Raw genomic sequence first — 19439 nt, 5'->3', positions numbered from 1 at the left:
GACGTTGACGGTTCGGGATCGGCCGGCTCAACGAACTCACAGAGTGATACCGGGTCCTTCCTCTTTGAAAAGAGGAAACAAGGTCGCCCGATAACTACGGGCGAGTACGAGGTCAAGAAGACTATGGACCGGATCAAACAAGCTCAGGAAAAACTGGCTCTATTCCAATGGGTCTATGACAGGTCTGCTCTGCCAGGGAAAAGAAACAAAACCTGGGGAAAACTGAAATCTCAAAAGGAGATCGAGGAGGAACTTAAAAATTCTCCGGCAGCTGATGTCTGCGCAGAAATACTCGCAGCAACACAGGCTGTGGAGAAGGTAGCGAAGGTCTCCAAAAACCTCAAAGGAGATTTCGTCAGGCTTCTTAAGGAAGCCGTGCTAGTGACTTCTGCCGGGGCAGTTACCCTAGCCAGTAGGCGTAGCATGTCCTCTGACGAAGTAAGGAGGCAATTGGAGGAGACCAAGGCTTAGTTTGGGGCCCTCATTGAGGAAAACACAAAGCTGAGAAGGGACGTCGAAGAACTGAAGGGAACGAGCGGTTCCCTTCAGCGCCAGATGGAGGAGCTGACGCGGAGAGAAACCGCGCTTAAAGAGGAGAATGCACTCCTAAGGAAAAGAGTAGAAGAAGGTACGCCCATCAGGAGGAAAGAACCTCCCCTGGAGGTGGCTCCAGGTACCCCTACCCCTGCCCCTTGTACAAGAAGCTGAGAGGGTATGGGAGTAGTTAATTACGCGGAAGAAGGCTCCAGCGAAGAGATGGAGACCGAACGGCTCCTGGAGAAAGGGGCCCCAGAAACCGATTCGGTGGCTCCCAAATCCATGGGGACAAACACATCCCCCGCGGGATCATACAAAGGAGGAAAGTTCCCAAATACAAAAGGGGAGGTGGGACCTGACATAAGGGAAGGGAAAAACCAAAGGAAGAACAGGAAAAAGGGGGCGGCGAGGAAATTGGAGGTACCGCAACCCCGAGGTAAAAAACCGCCAATCTCCCTCTCGCTCATGGAGGAGGAGGAGATAAGAATTAGGGCCATCTCCGAGGTGGGATGGAATGTGGAGGAGGTCGTTTCCGAGGCCCTTAAAGTTATCAAAGGGCGGAAGTATCTCAAGAAGGGAGACCTGATGGTAGAGGTTAGGTACGCCGAAAACCTCGCCTTGGGATCGACCTTTGTGGGAGAAGATCAGGGCCCTTTCAGAGGGCAAAAAGAAAGAGGAGCGGGAACTAAAGCCGCCATAATTAAAGGCGGAGGAGGACCAGTCCCAGGACCGTCGCGGGCAGCCGACAAGGAGCGGCTCACATATGCGGCGGCACTGGAAAAGAAAGGGAAGCTAAGGAGCGGGAAGGAGACCGCATCCCCAGCACCCCCGACAACCAAGGTAAAGGGAAAGGAGAAGAGACCACCACCACCTGGACCCCCTGATGGGGTTCAGAAGAAGAAGAGAGCTGGTGCCTCCAGGCCGATAAGGGTCCCCCGCACCGCGGCGGTTGTCCTTATATGCCCGGAGGGGCAATACAGCGAAATGGTCCGCCGTGCGAAAGGACAGATCGACCTGACTGAGCTCAACATCACGGAGCTCAGGAACAGGAGGGCCCTGACAGGGGCGATTATATATGAAGTGGGAGGTGAGGGAGCCAGCCAAAAGGCTATGGCTTTTGCCTCCAAACTTAGGAAGACGTTGAAGGGGGCGGAGGGAGTTAGGGTATCCCTCCTTACCAAGACTGCGGAGCTTCTGTTTCGGGACTTGGACGATGCAGTCCAGGCCTCGGAGGTAAGGGACGCAATCGCGGAAGTCGGTGGATGTGCCCACGGGGACATCAAAGTGGGGACGATACGAAGAGCCCCCAACGGGATGGGATCGGCGTGGGCCAAATGCCCTGCAGCTGCCGCCAATCTGGTGGCGAAAGCCGGCAGAATAAGGGTTGGGTGGGCCCACGCCAGGGTTGAATTGCTGGAGGAGAGGCCCCTCCAGTGCTTTAAATGCCTGGGTAGAGGACACGTACAGTCGAAATGCACGGCAACCGTGGAACGAAGATTCGATTGCTTCCAGTGCGGGGAGGAGGGACACCGAGCGGCGGACTGTAGAGCGGCGCCCAGATGTCCCATATGCGCGGATAAAGGGAAGCCGGCAAAACATAGGGCGGGGAGTGCGGCTTGCCCCATTGCGCAGGGTGGTCGAATGACTGGGCGAACTACCGGGGCCTTTAGTGGGGAAACACGCAGGCCTGTAGGGGAGAGCACTGGCCGGAAACCCTCCTCTATAGGGGGAAAAGGATCCTCTACAAAGGAAAAAGGACCCGACGCGGCGAAGAGGGCAGTGGATGGGGGAACTCCCACACCCCGCGGCGCGTCAACACCTAGGTCGCAACCGAAGAAAAAGAGGGAGGGGGAAGTGGAGAAAAAAGCTAAAGACCTCAACAATTCCTGCTCCTCACCCCCCAACAAGCAGCTGAAGGAGGGGAGAGAAAAAATGGAGAGAAATGAGGAAACGGAGGATGTCCCCACCATCATAGAAGGGGAGAATACTCTGGAAGGAGTATCCGCCGGAACAGCGACAGCTGGGATGGTGGGCGAGACCGAGGTGAAGAAGGGAAACACAGAGGAGGACGAGGATACAAATCTCCTCACCCCAGATTACCCCCCTGAAGGAGAGGGTACAGGATGGGAAAGGGGTCCCGAAAGCCCCTCTTCTTTAAAGGGATCGGAGGCAGGCCCGAATCAAAATTTAAATAATAAATAAATGGTGGCTCGGGTCCTGCAGGCAAATCTCAACCACGCCCGTCAGGCGCAAGACTTGTTTGTGCACACTCTGGCGGAGCGTGGTTGTGGTTTGGGCATTGCTGCGGAGCCGTACCGGATCCCCGAGCACCCTTCGTGGGTGGGGGACGAGTTGGGCTCCGTAGCCCTGGAGGGCGGATGCTCCGGCCTCACTTTCCGCCACATTGGTGGGCAAGGGCAAAGGGTGGGTGGCGGTCAGGTGGGGACCCGTTTTGGTCATCGGGGTCTACCTGCCGCCTAGTCTGGACCTCTCAGGATTTGCTGAGAGGTTGGACTCCCTTTCCGCTATCATCAGCGGGATTGGAGTGGGGCGGGTGGTAGTCTCTGGGGACTTTAACGCAAAATCGATGACGTGGGGTTCCCCGAGGACGGACCGCCGAGGTGTCGCGGTCGAAGAGTGGGCCGCGACACTGGATTTAAGGCTGCTGAACGAGGGAGGGATAAGCACCTGCGTACGGGAAAGGGGAGAGTCGGTGGTGGACCTTATCTGGGCCTCCCCAGCGACCCTCAACAAGGTGCTAGGGTGGAAGGTGGCCACGGAGGTCGAGACCTTGTCAGATCATAGGTACATAGTCTACGGCCTCGTGGTCACACCCGAGCAGGTGCTCCAGCGTCGACGGCTGAGAGAGACGACCTCTCCTAGGCGCTGGAGCACAAAGAAAATGAACGAGGACGCCTTTATGGCCTCGATCCTTTCGGCCACGTGGCTGGGGAGAGGAGAATCGGGAGAGGCCGATAGGGACATAGAGCAGGAAGTCGAGTGGATCCGGGGCGCCATGTCTGATGCATGTGACGGGTCAATGCCCCGGATCAAGGCTGGTCCGCAAGGCCGTAGAGCGGCGTACTGGTGGACCGGGGAGATCGCGGAATTGCGGCGGTCATCGGTCCATCAAAGGAGGAAATACGCCCGGGCCAAGAAGAAGGATAGGCCGGTAGAGGAAGTTAGAGGCCTCTACCAGGCGTACAGAGTGGCCAGGGACGCCCTACGCCTGGAAATAAAAAAAGCGAAAGCTAGGGCGTGGGACGAGCTCCTCTCGCACTTGGAAGAGAACCCTTGGGGACGGCCATACCAAATGGTGCTCGGGAAGCTTCGCAATAGAGGGCCACCGGCTACGGAGACCCTTTCCCCGGAAGCCCTGGACCGGGTGGTCGGAGGGCTCTTTCCCCAGTCTGAGGAGGAGGATACCCCCTTCCCCATCTTTGCGAGGGGAGGACCCGAATGGTCAGAGGACTGGCGGTCTCGGGGGAAGAAATGGAGAGGTGCAGGCGGAGACTCCGCGGCACCAAGGCCCCCGGACCCGATGGACTCCCTAGGAAGGCATGGGCTGGAGCCTTTGAGGTGATGGGTGGGCATCTTGCACACCTATACACGAAGTGCCTCAGACTGGGAGTCTTCCCCGAGAGGTGGAAGAGGGCCAATTTGGTCCTCTTGCACAAGAAAAACAAGGATATGGAGACCTCCTTGTCATTCAGGCCCATATGTTTGCTCGACGAGGCTGGCAAAATCCTGGAGAGGATAGTCGTCAATCGCCTCGTCGAGCACCTGGAAAGCATCGGGCCGAACTTGGATGACCGGCAGTACGGCTTCCGCGGTGGAAGATCAACCGTGGACGCAGTACTGAGGGTGCGCGCCTTTGCGAAGGCCGCGGTGCGGGAGGGCAGGGTGGCGATCGGCGTGTCTCTTGACATCTCGAACGCCTTTAACACCCTGCCCTGGAGATGTATCCAAAGAGCCATGGCCCGCTTCGGCGTGCCGGGATACCTCCGCCGGATCATCCAATCGTACCTCAGCGACCGCTCCCTGCATTACACCAACAGGGACGCGGTAGAGGTTATGAGACGAGTGGGATGTGGAGTCCCACAGGGGTCGGTCCTCGGGCCACTCCTGTGGAACCTGGCCTTCGACGGGGTGGTAAGAACGGCCATCCGCCCCGGCTGCACGGTCGTCTGCTACGCGGACGATACGATCGTGTTAGCCGAGGGGGAAAACGGAAGGGAAGCCTCGGCCCTGGCCACGGTAGCGACGGCGTGTATTACGCGGGCTATCAGGGAGTTGGGCCTGAGGGTGGCGCCCCAGAAGACGGAGGCAATCATTTTCCGGCCAGGTGCTAGAGGTGTGCCGCCGAGCCTTTGGGTCATGGTAGAGGGGATGGAGACGAAGGTGGAAAATACCTCTAAATATCTGGGGTTACTGCTGGACGGTGGGTGGCGCTTCGCCGCGCACTTTGCCCAGTTAGTTCCCCGCCTGGAGAAAGCAGCTGCCGCGCTGGGCCGTCTACTCCCGAACCTGGGAGGCCCTGACGGTCGAGTCAGGCGGCTGTATGGATGGACGGTTCACGCCATGATGCTGTACGGGGCACCCGTATGGGCCAAAGATATCAGCGGCAACCGGAGGACCTTGGGCATTTTGCACGGGGTCCAAAGGAAAATGGCATTACGGGTGGTACGTGCCTACCGTACAGTGTCGTTCGAAGCGGCGACTGCTTTGGCGGGGATTCCTCCCGTGGAGCTCCTCGCGAAAATGTACACCGATGTGTACCGATGCATGCGAGGGCTCCGGGAGGCGGGGCGGAACATCGTCCCCCGGGCGAGGATTGCGGTGAGGCGGCAGCACCATAGGAAGATGCTGGAACGGTGGAAGCAGCAGCTGCTCTCTCCGTTTGGCAGAGCTGCGGGGCGTAGGGTGGCTGAGGCCATAGGGCCTCACTTAGAGGCCTGGGTGGAAAAAAGGAAGGGGGGAATGACCTTCCGTATGACCCAAATGTTTACGGGGCACGGCTGCTTCGGCGAATATCTGGACCGTATTGGGAAGGAGACTACGGGCAAGTGCCACCACTGCACCGATCCCCTGGACTCGGCGCAGCACACCCTGGAGATGTGCCCTGCGTGGGTGGAAAGCCGGGCGGAATTGTCCACGGCCATGGGAGAGGATCTCTCCCTCGTAGCCATAGTGAAGGCTATGGCAGAAGGGGAGGACAAATGGAAAGCGGTGGCCTCCTTCTGTGGAGTAGTCATCAGCACAAAAGAGGAGGCGGAGCGAGAAAGAGAGAGAGAAGGACGAGAGAGACGCGGGGGGAGGGAAGGTAAGACCCCTCCTCCCTCTCCCGGGAATTTGGGCGAGAACCCCCAACATCAGACCCCCACCCTTGAAAGCCAACCACCACTAGTAAGTGGGCGGTCGGACCAGGGGGCCGGGGCAGGCAGTGGGGTAGACAAGGAAGTAGGACGAAGATGACGATGAAGGGGGGGACACGATTATCCCCCCCCCATTACGTCTCTGGTGTGGGAGAGACGCAGAGCCGGAGGTGGGTAGGAAACGGACATTCCACCTCCGTCTACTGCAATCTGGGAAGGAGAAGACCCCGGCTGGTATCCCGGGGTCGTAATAGGGAAGGGACGCTCCTGCGAGTGCTCGTTGGACCCAGGTCCAAGCGTGTGTGTGTACGAGACGGGCAGGAGGAGGGATAGTGCCGATGGCGAGGCCCTCCTTTCTGCATAAACCGTCTGGGAAGGATACCCGGGAGGGTTTTAGTGGGCATTCCGGTGCTTCCTCTATAGCGCCGGCGAGTCCCACATACCCCGGCCAACCAATACCAGGCCGGGGATGCGTAAAGGCATTTCCCCCTCGTAACAAAAAAAAAAAAAAAAAAAAAAAGGTTAGATTCCTCCCCGATGATGCGCCACCTTGACGTGGTGGGGAGGCTCTGTCCCGAAGCCCCGGGAAACCGGAGTGGAGGGATAGTTAAGAGCGCATCTTTAGCCGGATTTCCTCTTGGACCCCGGCTCGGGCAGGATGCATAGCACCGGCATGCATACCTGGGTGTCGGACGCGTACGAATCGGTTCCTGCTACAGACGCGACGGTCGCGGCGGAAATGATGGTGAGCGCCACATAGTACGCCGGGGGCGAAAGCCCTTAAGCCGGAGCGTGGCTGGGCGGGGGTTGAGGAGTAACGAAGACACTACGCGAGGGCCTTAGCGCGCCCGCCTGAAGAGCGTCCTCCCTTCCGGAGGAGTCCTTATTATAGATGACACCGTATAAAACGTTACGTATATTTATATATAAATGGATTGATAGCTACAATTAGAATTATGTATATGTAAGCTTATACATACTTATACACAATGCCTGCAACATTTTATGTATAATTATTAATAATTATATATAAAATGGGCAAATTTCGTATATTTTCGTATAAATTTGTATAATTAGATACGACTATTTTTGTCTGATTATATATAAAAATTTTTTACCGGGTTTATAACACAATATCAATATCTGATCGAATTCATGGTTTGTCACAAATGAACTAACGAGCATTTAACTGTAAATTTACAATACTTATATAAAAATGTAACTAATTTACGGAAGATAACGTTATGCTGCGTAATATTACAAAAATTTAGATATCTTTATAAAATTTTTTTAAATATTAATGATTAAATTATACATATATTAATATTAAATATTAATTTAAAGTAAATTAAAAACTCTATTTATTTTCTTTTTTTTTTATTTATTTTCATAAATACATATATATATTTTTATGTATAATTATATATAAAATATAAATATATATATGTTACGTCCAGGCCCGTAGAGAGGATGAGTCAGAGAAAGGGCGTAACAAGAACTGTTCCGATGTCAAAAGTCTTATCGACGAGTGACTCGGTCGAGCGAGCTGCAGGTTAACAAACAAGTAAACGACGGGTGTCGTTATTACTCTGTTATGCGAACGCTCTCTCGGTGGTCCCTTTTTCGTAAGAGAATTGAATCTCTTTTACGCGGGACGGGACCTTATATGATCTTTTGCGTGGAGGGAGTGAGAGAGTTAAATAAGTTTACCGATCATTTTAATTTTTAGATTAATATTTATTCAATTAATTCTTACCATTTTACATATGATCTTATTAATATCGGCTTTAAAATTATTTGTATGAGTGTGTGCGTGTGTGTGTGTGTGTGTGTGTGGATCGCGGGTGTTACATAAGTACGGAGGTCATCAACCAGAAAAGAGGAGGAAAGAGTGCGATTCTAAAGATTTTATTCTGGTTGATATTTGTTACAATGGTTTATAATAAGAGGAAAAAAAATAATAATAAAGATTTACGAAAATGTAATATGTGTTACGGCGCGATTTCGCACACGGTCGTGTCGTCCGATCTATGCTCTCGGTTGGCTCGCGAGAATCGGCGGGTCGGTGCGATTTTAGGCATACTTAGTAAAAGAACAGGGTTGAATAAAGGAGAAAAGAGACGATGAGAAAAAAAAAACAAAACAAAAGAGAAGGAAATTAAACTTACTATTTAGGCAGATTTGTTGCGTTTTTTTTAGCTGCTGGTGTAGTTGTGGCTCCAGTTGTGGTCTTACTTGGCGGGTGGTCTTTGTTGAGCACTGACTCTAATAGATTTTAAGATGTAATCGGGACTCCCGCAGTGTAAAACGAATTGCTTGAATCAGCGAACGACCGAAAAATCTGTGCCGAATGAATCTGATGCTGTACTGTCGACTGATTTTAAATTTTTTGGTCTTCGTAATGCGCGAGTCTTCCCTTTTTATATTAAATCTTGAGGGCGTGTTAACAATTTGGGCGGGAGTATTTTTGAGATTTTGACGTGTAAAAAGCTATCGTTCGGTGAGATCCTTCTCCTCCTTATTTTTGATTGTTGCTGATTGGTGGGCTCTGTACGGCCTCTTAGGAAATTTGAAGATTCTTCATTTGGTTATCTCCTGGGATTATCCAGCTGTTTCTTTCCATTTATTTATTTAGGGGATCTCTCTATCGATCCTTTTCGGTCATTTCTTTGAACATCGATTTCAATGTTTAAAACATTTTTTTCGTTCCGCGGCCCTCTTATGACTGGTCGGGCAATTATTGCTTTATCTTTATAGGAGGTAAAGACGTGGAGCCGACAGTGCGTAGCGGCGTTATTTGTTTCTTTCTTAAGATTATGCAGCTGTGTTTGTCGATTTATTCATTTAGAGGATCTCACTATCGACCCTTTCCGGTCGTTTCTTTTAACATCGTTTTCAATATTTTAAAATATTTTTCGTCACGCGATCCTTTTTATGATTAGTCGGGCGATTATTGCTTCATTTTCGTGGGAGGAAAAACGTGGAGCCGACAGTGCGTAGCGGCATTATTTGTTTCTTTCTTAAGATTATGCAGCTGTGTTTGCCTGTTTCGTTGTTTAGAGGATTTCGTTATTGATCCCTTCCGGTATTTGTTTAGATATCGTTTTTAGTAGGTCTAAACATTATTTGATAATAACGGTTCTTTTCTATTGCGCAATCCGTTTTTTGTGACCGATCGGACGATTATTGTTCATTTCGTGGGAGAAAAAATGTGAAGCCGACAGGACGTAACACATATATATATATATATGTTACGTCCGAAAGCAGACTCGTCTTCTTGCGACGCTCGTTTTTCTTTCAAACTTTTGACCGATCGATATATCAATTTTCTTATATAGCTGACACGGACGTAACAGTATATATAATTTTATATAATTATATATATATTGTATATATATTATATATATATATATATTTATATATAAAATGTTTTAAGAACCTACCATTAAAATATTTACCAGTCATTTCGGGAAACCTTGTATGTATAATATATGTATGTATGTATGTATATATACATATATATAATATAAAAATAAAAAATAATTATTGACTTAATTATTACTATACTACTTAATAGCAACAGTAATGGTATTATTAGTGAATTATATAAAAGATTATTTTATTAACACATTTTTTTAATAATGGAAGTATATAATATTTAATTAATTATAAATGTAATTATATATATATATATATATATATATACATATGTGTCAAGAAATGACCAGCATCTCAGCTTTATAAGAAAATACCCGATTTTAGGGCAAAACAATTGTTTAAAAATTTGTTTAATTATTTTTATCATCAGAACTCTTTATGAAATTAATGTACATGACCAGAACTATACTAGACTGTTTTAAAATAAACAGAACTGTCGAAAATCGACCAGCATCTCAACTTTATATTAAAAAATACGCGATTTTTGGAAATATAATTGTTTAAAAATATTTTTAATTGTTTTTAACATGAGAACTCTTTATGAAATTAATGTACATGACCAAAACTATACTAGAACTGTCTTAAAATAAACAGAACTGTCGAAAATCGACCGGCATCTCACATTTATGTTCGAAAATATGAATTTTTTGGGTAAAATAATTGTTTAATCGTCAGAACTATTGACAGGACGTGTTTAGGCGATAGAACTCTTTTTATTCTTACTTCCCCGTAATCAGGTATTCGAAATATGGTGAGATGCTGTAAAGTGTTGTCGGAAGTTAGCATCTCATTTTTAAAAATTCGATTTTAATAATTAATTGGACGGAACTTTTGTTAAAACTTATCAGGAACTGTAGAACTATGCTGGATGCAAGTAAATATAAAGTTTATTTTTGAGATTCTAACATTTGAGATGCTAACTTCACACACCCAAGGACTGCCCGGCCAAGACCCCGAGCTGTTCGACTTGTGCAGGGCGCGGGCGGCCGTCCAACCATTTGATTGGACGGCAAGTCTGCCCCGTAACAAAACCTTAGCCGAAAAAACCGGCAAAGGAAGGGGGAGGGGCCGTGAGGACCAAACTGCCGTCCCCCTCTCCCCCAAAAAGAAAGAGAATATCCCGTTTGGATCGGCGTCCGCCCATCCTCACCCCGCAACCCCTGAGGTAGCTGTGCTACCCAAGTATAGAGAGGAAGTTACGGACGTCGATGCCAGAACTGGGAAGGAAAAAAGAAAAAGGTATGCGAGGGAGGACCCCGTATCCTTGACACAGGGAAACGCTTAAGAGGCCCAATCCCCACCTGTGAAGGTTAAGGTAGTAGAGGGCCCACGGGAGGAGGGAGGAAGAGGAAAAACACTTCTTCTCCCCTCTGTCCCCCTCCACCTTCCAACCCTGGAATCTGTAACAGAAGCGGCAACCACGTCGCCCTCACCCTCCCCCACCTATTGTCTACTTACCGATCATCCCCTAGATGGGAAGGGTTGGGGGAATCTCCAGGTGGGGACAGAAGATTCCTTGAAGGACTTGATCGCCTTTAATAACCAAAATGAAGGCTAAAATCTTTCAGGCCAAACTGAACCACTGCCGCAAGGCGCAGGACGTTTTTGTCCACAGCCTCGCAGCAGAGGGTTATGGCCTGGGGGTGGCCGATTTGGGTGCGGGACGATCGGGGCTCCGTGTCCATAACATGGAGACCGAGGGCGGCGAATTCCGCTCTGGCCTCCATGTTAGAGAAAGAAGACGATTTGGTGGCCGTCCAGTGGGGGACCACCGTGGTGATGGGGTGTACCTTTTTTTTTTTTGACGCAGGAGAAATGCTTGATGCATACCACCACCCTCGGGAGAGGGATGGTGGTTATGTTGGACTCCCGGTGGTCCTGATCATATTGGACCACCGGACTACTAACTAAAACTCCTGCGGTGGCCTTCCGCGCGATGGAGGGGCAGGCAGGGACCCGGGACTCGCAGTTACATTACTTCGGTATCCCTGACTGTGGGTCCCCTCCGCGCTTAAGACTCGGCGACATTTGACTTTCGCTGAGTCTCCTTCCCAGATAGGACTGTTGATGTCCTACCTGATTTCTTCTATTTTTGTGAACGAGTGGGGCCACGCCGCCCGTTCACCTTCCTCTGGGACCCGACATAGGGCAATGCAGGCCCCCGCCTGCACTACCCAGGTCCCGAGGGAGAGACGCAACCGTCTCTAAAGCAGACGTTCGTCTCTGGTTGGGGGAACATCATTCCAGCCACCTTTCGTTGAGGTGTGGTTTTTATAGAGGGGCCTATTGGTCCCTCTCTTTTTTAATTCTCTCATTCGCGTTTAGCGACCATGAGGAGGGATCTTATTACCTCCTCGCCATCCTGTTTGTTACTAGGGGGGCTAATAAGGGGGAGGGGAGCACTTGGTGGAGACATCCAATCTCCAACCATGCCCCCCTCTAATGTCATCTTCTCCTTTGAGGAGAGGGCGACTGGATTGTCCCCCCTCAATTGCTCGTCAAGGCCTTAGCTTCATTGTCAGTGGGGGTAGCCGATGCAAGGAGGGACCCAAGCTCCCATCGGAGTCACTCTTCTTTCTCCTGTTCCTCCTCGCTGCTGTCATCTACAACAGCCGCTGCAGCGGCCGCAATCGCCGCTTCTGCCGCCGCCTCTTCTTGTCGGCGTATGCGCTCGGCCGCCTCCTTCTGCGTCATAACTTGTTCGCAGAAGAAGGCAATCGCCTTCCAGGATCTCTCATCACCCAACATCTTCGTAACCATGGTTGACAACGAGAGGTCGTTGCCAACCACTGAACAGAGATCACGGCGCAGCGTGTCCCACGCCGGACACTTCTCCAGCGTGTGCCGCGCCGTGTCTCTCACCTCCTTACCGTGGTACCTTCCTTGCCGATTCGATACAGGTACTCACCAAAGCACCCATGCCCGGTGAGCACCTGTGTCATCCTAAAGGATACCTCACCTCGGGCCCTGTCTAACCATTCTTGTAGACAGGGCCGGACGGCCTCAACGCGGGTTCTTTAACCCGCAGTCTTCGGGTCAGATAGGTGGGCACTCCATCTCTCCACCATAGACCGCTGGGCGTGGATTCGGATGGTCTTCTTGACCCTGGCTGGTAGAGGGCCATGACCCCTCCTGAGCCCCCTTTCCCAATTATACCGCTCCGCGTACATTGCGGTCAGGAACTCCAAGGGGGGCGAACCCGCCAGGACCGTGGCCGCCGCATGGGACACCGTGCGGTAGGCCCTTATCACCCTCACGGCCATGCTGCGCTGTATGCGTCGGAACTTGTCCTTTGCATAACGCATGGCCACGAGATCCGTCGCCCATATTGGGCATTCATACAGGGCCACCGCATTTACGGTGCCCATGTATATACGGCGGACTCAACCATCCGGTCCCCCAAGGTTTGGCAGGAGCCTACCCAACGCCGTGGAGAAGCGCTTCACCTTGGGGCAAGGACATTGAAGTGGTGTCCAAACTTCCACTCGCCGTCCAGTAGGAGACCGAGATATTTAAGCCGGTTCCCCACCGAGATAGAAGTATCTCCCACCCGGATATGAGTCCTTGGCGGTTTCCCAGAGGATTTACTGTGAAAGTAAAGAGCCTCGGTTTTTTGAGCCGCCACTCTAAGACCCATACCAGTGATGCTTTGTACCACAACTGCCACCGCTGTCTCGGCCTTGGCTGCTGTATCCCCCAGCTGCTCCCCGCGGCCACCACTAATGTGTCGTCTGCATAGCAGATGGCGTGGCAGCCACGAGGGAGAGGAAGGCAAAGGACTCGGTTGTATGTGAGATTCCACAGTAGGGGTCCTAAGACTGACCCCTGCGGAACCCCGCATCGAATTTCCCGTCGGCATTGGAGTCCGTCTTGTGTGACGAACTCCAGGCTCCTATCCCGGAAATATTGTCTGATGATCTCCACAAGGTAGGGAGGGACCCTGTATTGCAACAAGGCATCCATTACTCTATCCCAGGGCAGGGTGTTGAAGGCGTTTGCGATATCTAGTAATACCGCAAGTGCCACCCCGCCCCCTTCCACGGCTTCCTCCGTGAGGGACGTAACACGACTAATCGCATCCACAGTCGAACGTCCCTCGCGGAAGCCATATTGCTCCTCGTGGAGACCACTCTCTCGGGATATATGTCGAACAAGTCGTTTTGCAATGATCCTCTCAAAGATCTTGCTGACCTCGTCCAGCAGGCATATTGGTCTATATGCCGACGGGGTTCCTTCTTCCTTGCCTTCCTTGGGGAGCAGGACCAATTTAGCCTGCTTCCATTGCTGGGGGAAAGCGCCATGTCTGAGGCATTTATTAAATATGTACCTCAGACGTTCTCCCAGAAAGTCCAGTGCCCAGACCCATATCTTTCCAAGCACGCCGTCAGGGCCAGGAGCTTTTCTTGATCCTATTCTTTTGACGGCGCGCTGAAGTTCGTTGCTGGATATCTCCTCGTCCTCCTCTAGTTCATAAGGTTCCCCCAGGCCGGGACCCCAGTTGAGTGTGGACTCCTAAACCACTAGCGGGAAGAGGGTGTCCACAACATTCCTGAGGACGGGAGTATCCAGGGATTCCGTGACGGGGGGCGTGTCCAGTTCCTATACTTATTCAGAACTATTCTGTATGGACGCCCCCATGGGTCCGTGTTGAGGGATGACAGTAGCTCATCCCAACAACTGGCCCTGGACTTCCTGATAGTGGCGCTAAGGGCGCATCTTGCGGCCCTATAGGCAGCCAAGGCCTCCTCTCGGATCTCCGGGTTTCTTCTTCTGGGAATACGAAAGAGGGTGCGTCGCGCCTGGACAGAGGAGCGCCTTAATTGCGCTATTTCCTCCGTCCACCAATAGACGGCGTGACGTGGGCGGAGGACCCTGGCGCGTGGCATGGCTGCGTCGCAGACTTTGCGCATAACGCCCCGCAACCATTCCACATCCAGGTTAATGTCCCGCCTTTCCTCTCCCTCCGGGATACCCCACAAAATGGTCATTAAGGCCTCTTCTAGTTTCTTGGGGTCCAGCTTTGTGAGGGTCCACCTACCTGTGTCCCCGCCTCGAGGTGGGTGATGTACCCAGTAATGCACGGCATCCAGGACAAATTCAATGTATTGGTGGTCCGAAAAGGTTTCCCCTCTCGAGTCACCCACCACGCGCCATCCTCGCACCATCCTCTTGGCCCCCTTGGAGCCGATCGTTATATCCACGATCGACTCCTCTTGGGGCCGAACACATGTGCTCACTCGGCCTTCGTTAATAACGTGAAGGCCGAGCGAATTCACCCACCTCACCAGGGTAGTTCCCCTGGTGTCCTGCCTCGACTCACCCAGTGCCGGAGACTTGACGTTAAAGTCTGCAGCTATTATGAGTGGATCGGCAGGGAGTATGTTTCTGACAACATCCCCCACCTGTTCAAGGAGTGAGTCAAACTGGGCAGGACTTCAACTAGGGGGGACATAGCAACTAATTATTGTTGTGGACCCCCACTTTGCTGCAACATATCCGTTCCCCTTTTCAATACATTTGAGAGGGGGGGTGTTATTTGTTGCAGCACCGACCTCGATTGCCGCCGTGCTTCTTGCATTCCCCAGCCACGTAAGCTTTGCTGAGATCTTATAGGGCTCAGCAACAATGGCCAGCCCGATGCCACGCTCAGCCAGGCTCTGATAAAAGAGATTCTGTGCCTGACTGGCGTGGTTTAGGTTAGCTTGGAGGAACCTGACCGCCATTTATTTTGGGTGATCAAGCTCCTCCGGCTTTGCCTCTATCTGCCCTCCCCATCATCTTTCGGCAGAGGGGTATCCTCGGGCTTTTTTTTAGAGCCTTTCCTTGGTACCCTCTGCTCGAGGGGTTCCCCCTCTTATCACCCCCTCTTTATCCGCGAGGACCTCTCGCATTCGGCTCGCTAACGCATCCGCCTTTTTTTTGTTGTCCGGACCCCCAACCTCAAATAGTTGGACACCGGTAACTGCCTTTCTGGCCTTCAGGCCATTAATTTCGAGACTGGCGAGATCTATACTGTCCATCGCCAGTCTCAGATTCTCCTTGTATTGGCCGGATGGGCATGTAAGCACCATCGCAGTTGTACGGGGGACTCTCCTACGTCCATTTTTCCCTCCTCTCTTTTTTGGTTGGGAGGGAGGATTGGACGTCGCAGGCTTAGGTTGAGGGCCCTGTGGTTTATTGCCTGGCTCCTTTGCCTTCGCCTTAACATTCGTGGTTGCCGGAGCCCGATTGTCACCTTTTTTGGTGGTTTTTTTGCGAGCTTTACGCTCTACCACCTCCGACCATGTCTCCTTTTTCCCTGTGAGCGGGGGAGGCGAAAGTGTTGTCTTTTCGGTGGGTTTCGCCTTACCCTTGAGGGCTTGTGTCTGCCCTTCGACAGGGCCTTGTCGGCCCCTTTTGGGTTTGGAGAAGGCAGCTTTTCCTTTTTTTTTGGGAGGCGACTGGGGTCCCGCTTTCAGTGGATCTTGCCCTCCGCGGGCCTTTTCCCCTTTTCTCCTCCTCTTTCCACCCTCTCGCGGTCCCTCCGTTTTTGCGTCAGGGGCCGTGGGAGCGGGTCCCACGTGATTCTGCTCTTGTCTTCCCCGGGGATTAGAGGCCTTAGCCTCCTCTCCAGCGGTAGACGGGACAGGAAGCGGAGCCGGAACAAGCTTTTTTGGAGCAACCACCGCTCCAGAGAGCCTTAGCGTCTCCATCTGCTTCGCGATGGGATCCAGGAGTGCTAGAACTGCATCCTTTTGGTCCATCAGCTCATTATATTTTGCCCTCAGCTCCTCGGGCAGATTCGGAGGGAAGGCCTTCGATGGCCGCGGTACCCCTTTGATCGTCGATCCCGCCTGTCTTACGGGACCTGTCCTTGCCGGGGGGACTGCTGTGTCCATCTTCATATCCTCCCTTATATCCTTTTCCCCCTGTATAGGAAGGGGAGAGGGGGCAGTCCCTCCCGCTAAACAAGGAGAGGTGGGATTCCGATAATCCTCCTCATCCGACCTCACCACCAGCCTCTTCCTTCTTGTGTTCTTGGGTAATGTCCCTAGATGAGGAAGAGTATGGGGCGGGTAAAAATACAAGGGGAGGAAGAGGAACTTTCTAGTTCGCACCTCCCTTTTCAACTCCGCATTTTCCTCCCGGAGCTTTGTCAGTTCCTTACGGAATTCTTTAAGCTCAGGGTTCTCTCCCTCCCTGATTTGTCTGGCCATAACTGTTGTAGCTGCTCTCAGCAGGACTACAGTGTCTTTGACCTTCCTGACCAGAGACCCTTTCATTCCGTTGGAGCAGTCCGCCACCTTATATAGGATGGTGGAATGCTCCATGAGTTGCGCCGCAATTACCTCGGTGGATTCCAGCAAGAGCAACTCTTCCATCTCCTTTTCATCGTTGAGGAGACGTTTCCACCTCGCTGATTTAGAAGGATCCGGAAGCAGCGACTCTGCCGCCCTTCTATCTCTCTTCTCTTCTTTTCTGCGTCTTTGAGCTTCCTTCTTTTTTTGGCGCCTTCCGACATGTTTGCCGATGACCGGTTGATGGCCTTTGCCCCGTTTCTCCTTTTGCTCCTTGACTATATTTTCTGCCACCGAACTGGTGACAGAAATATTGTCATTCTCCTCTGCGATCTTATCGCGGATCTCCTCGCCATCTATGGAGTCTGCCTCCATATTCTCATCATGAGCGGAAGTCCTCTCCTTCTTGAGCCAGGAATGGTTATATCCCAGCACACGTGCAGAAAAATCTTCCGCAGCTGGCCTGACCTCGTTGTCCTTCGCACTCATCAACGGGGATGGAGGGGGGTCATGCCTCATTCCACTCGTGCTTGGAAGTGGGTTCTCCATCGTCCCTTCGGTTTCCTTCCGACGGGTGAGGGGGAGTTGGAAGTTAACATCTTCAATCCTAGTGATGCGCAACTTCTCCATCCTAACCACGTGTTCTCTGTTTGTTGCATAGGCTAACCTCGCACTGCTTCTGTAGGGATCCTGACGTGGACGCGTTGGCCTAAGCGTCATCCTAACCGAAGAGGAATCTTCGGATATATCGCCCGAACGCAACGGACAGGTGGACCGCGACCAGATTCTTTCCCCAGCGTTTTTTCCCTTCTCGTTGTTATTATTTTTTTTATTTATAATATTATTTATTGATGGGTCCATTTGAAAATAATCCCACTTTCCCCTTGCAGCTCCCTCGACCAGGGTATATCTTCACCGCCGTCGAAAGCGCCCCGAAACATGACTCGTAACGCTCCCGACGAGGGGCCCCAAGTTTCCCCGGGGGGTCGAGATACACCACGGGCCGGCGGCCAAAGACAGCACCGGCACTGGATCTCAGCCCCTTACTGACCCATGGGGTTTTGACGTCCTCATGGGCTTTCAGGGGTTCTGTGTCTGACCTGCAAGGAGCGGCGCCACCCGGAGGGCCCCACGGACGGTTGGGACAGAGCAGCTGCTCCCCTACCCCGCCTTACCCGCCGTGGCGACCAGCATACCGTGTTAACACCCTCTCCTCGACAATCCTCGAGGAGGGCACCGGCGGTGCACCGCTTCGGAAAGGGGAACGGTCGCGATGCACCGCCGGTGGCACCCATCGCGCCGCCGGGCCCTGCCTCGGAATATGTCCGAGCGGCCCCGGCGGCAGGCCGATGCTGCACCTCCGGAGTAAGCCCTCGGCGCGCACACGGCCCACCCGCCGCTCCCCGGCCCGAGCTCAGAATACGTTCGAGTGGCCCGGGAGGCGGCCCTCCTCAGGGACGCTGAGACGAGAGAGCCAAGGCTCTCCACTAGCACCCTGAGGCACTGTTACCGGCCTGAGCTCAGAATACGTCTGAGTGGCCCGGCAACAGTCACCCCGCCTCTGTGCGCGTACAGAGAGGGCCACGTCCTTCCGCCGTTTGCACAGAAACAAAGGGTCTCTCACCCTACTGTGGGACGCTGTCTTCCCCCATGCCAAACCGCGAACGACGCAGAAGATCCCGCGCTGCCGTCCCGGCCCCAGGCACAAAGAGGAACGGCACCCACATCCCCCCCGTGGCCCCGAAAAGGGAGCTCTGAAAAGGGCTGAACCCCATGCTCGGCGGGAAAGACTGGAGCAGCAGCCCCGTGCAATGTCTTTCCCTAACGGTGCCGTGCCACCGGGCGTTTAAATTTCGGGTTGCCGTCCCTTACCACATACGGGTCCCCTCCGAAGAGGGTTGCCCCTGCGGGGAAGTGGGCCCCGTCCCCCCAGGATGCAAAGAACTCTTCCACCCCAGGAGGAGCCCCCCCGAGACTGGGGAGCACTTCCCAGAACTTGGGGAGCAATTGTACAAAGTCCGAGGACTTCGTACTGACCGCTCTGGGCACCCAAAATGTCTTCAGGTGAGCCCTCCCACCACGACAAGGTGGCGGTCAAGGGAGGAGATGGGGGTGTACTTGCCTCTCCCTCTGGGGGAATTCAGGGAGCGGCTGGACACATTAACGGACTGGTTGGTCCGGTACAGCCGCTCCTGGCCGACCCTCACGCTGGGAACTTCAACGCATGGTCTTCAGCATGGGGGTCCGCCAGCACAAATCTCTGCGGGCGTTTGGTAGAAGAGTGGGCGGCAGCAAACCGGTATTTAGCAACGACCTCCGGTTGCTAAATACCGGTGGCGTGAGCACCTTTTTCCGCGGGGCGGAGAATCCATAGTGGACCTGGCCGACCCTGACCGAGAGCTAGCGGGGGACGTCGACCTGGACCGACGACCGCAAGTTGGTATTGCAACGAGTGGAGTAGTGGGCGCGCGAACCACGGAGTGAGAGGCGAGTGCTGGTTGGCGACGTGCGATTTGATTTTGTTCAAATAAATTTTATTTTCTGGTTTATGAAGGCATCGATGATATCTATATTTTGTTCTTTTTTGACATGGCCCTATGCCAAACTTTGTTTTTTATTTTTTTAATAAAGACAATTTGCGTTTGATGATTAACGTTGTTATACGTGGTTATAACAGGGCATTAAGCCGACTTAACTATTTAACTAAAATTGTAAGTGTGAAAGACCGAGTTCGATTTTTAGTTTTTGTTTACTATTGTTGTGCTGCTGTTGGATTTCGACCCGATCTGGTATCAAGTTTTGTTATCTGCGA

At 52.3% G+C, this 19439-nt stretch overlaps 2 protein-coding genes across 2 annotated transcripts; one reads left to right on the top strand and one right to left on the bottom strand.

The window, feature by feature from the left end:
• Positions 1 to 3124: 3124 nt before the first annotated feature.
• Positions 3125 to 4120, top strand: LOC140664991 (uncharacterized). Its single transcript, XM_072890629.1, has one exon. The coding sequence runs from the start codon at positions 3125 to 3127 to the stop codon at positions 4118 to 4120; it is 996 nt and encodes a 331-aa protein (XP_072746730.1).
• An 8247-nt stretch (positions 4121 to 12367) lies between these two features.
• On the bottom strand, positions 12368 to 12718 carry LOC140664990 (uncharacterized). The gene has a single exon (XM_072890628.1). It carries the CDS (start codon positions 12716 to 12718, stop codon positions 12368 to 12370), a length of 351 nt encoding a protein of 116 aa, XP_072746729.1.
• Between the last annotated feature and the right edge of the window lie 6721 nt (positions 12719 to 19439).

This window comes from Anoplolepis gracilipes, chromosome 4 (assembly GCF_047496725.1).
Source record: "Anoplolepis gracilipes chromosome 4, ASM4749672v1, whole genome shotgun sequence".
Lineage (NCBI taxonomy): Eukaryota > Metazoa > Arthropoda > Insecta > Hymenoptera > Formicidae > Anoplolepis > Anoplolepis gracilipes.
This window is presented reverse-complemented; position numbering and strand designations above follow the sequence as displayed.

Coding starts and splice junctions, on each gene's coding strand:
- LOC140664990 (XM_072890628.1), bottom strand. CDS start 12,718: ATGGGCACCGTAAATGCGGTGGCCCTGTATGAATGCCCAATATGGGCG.
- LOC140664991 (XM_072890629.1), top strand. CDS start 3,125: ATGACGTGGGGTTCCCCGAGGACGGACCGCCGAGGTGTCGCGGTCGAA.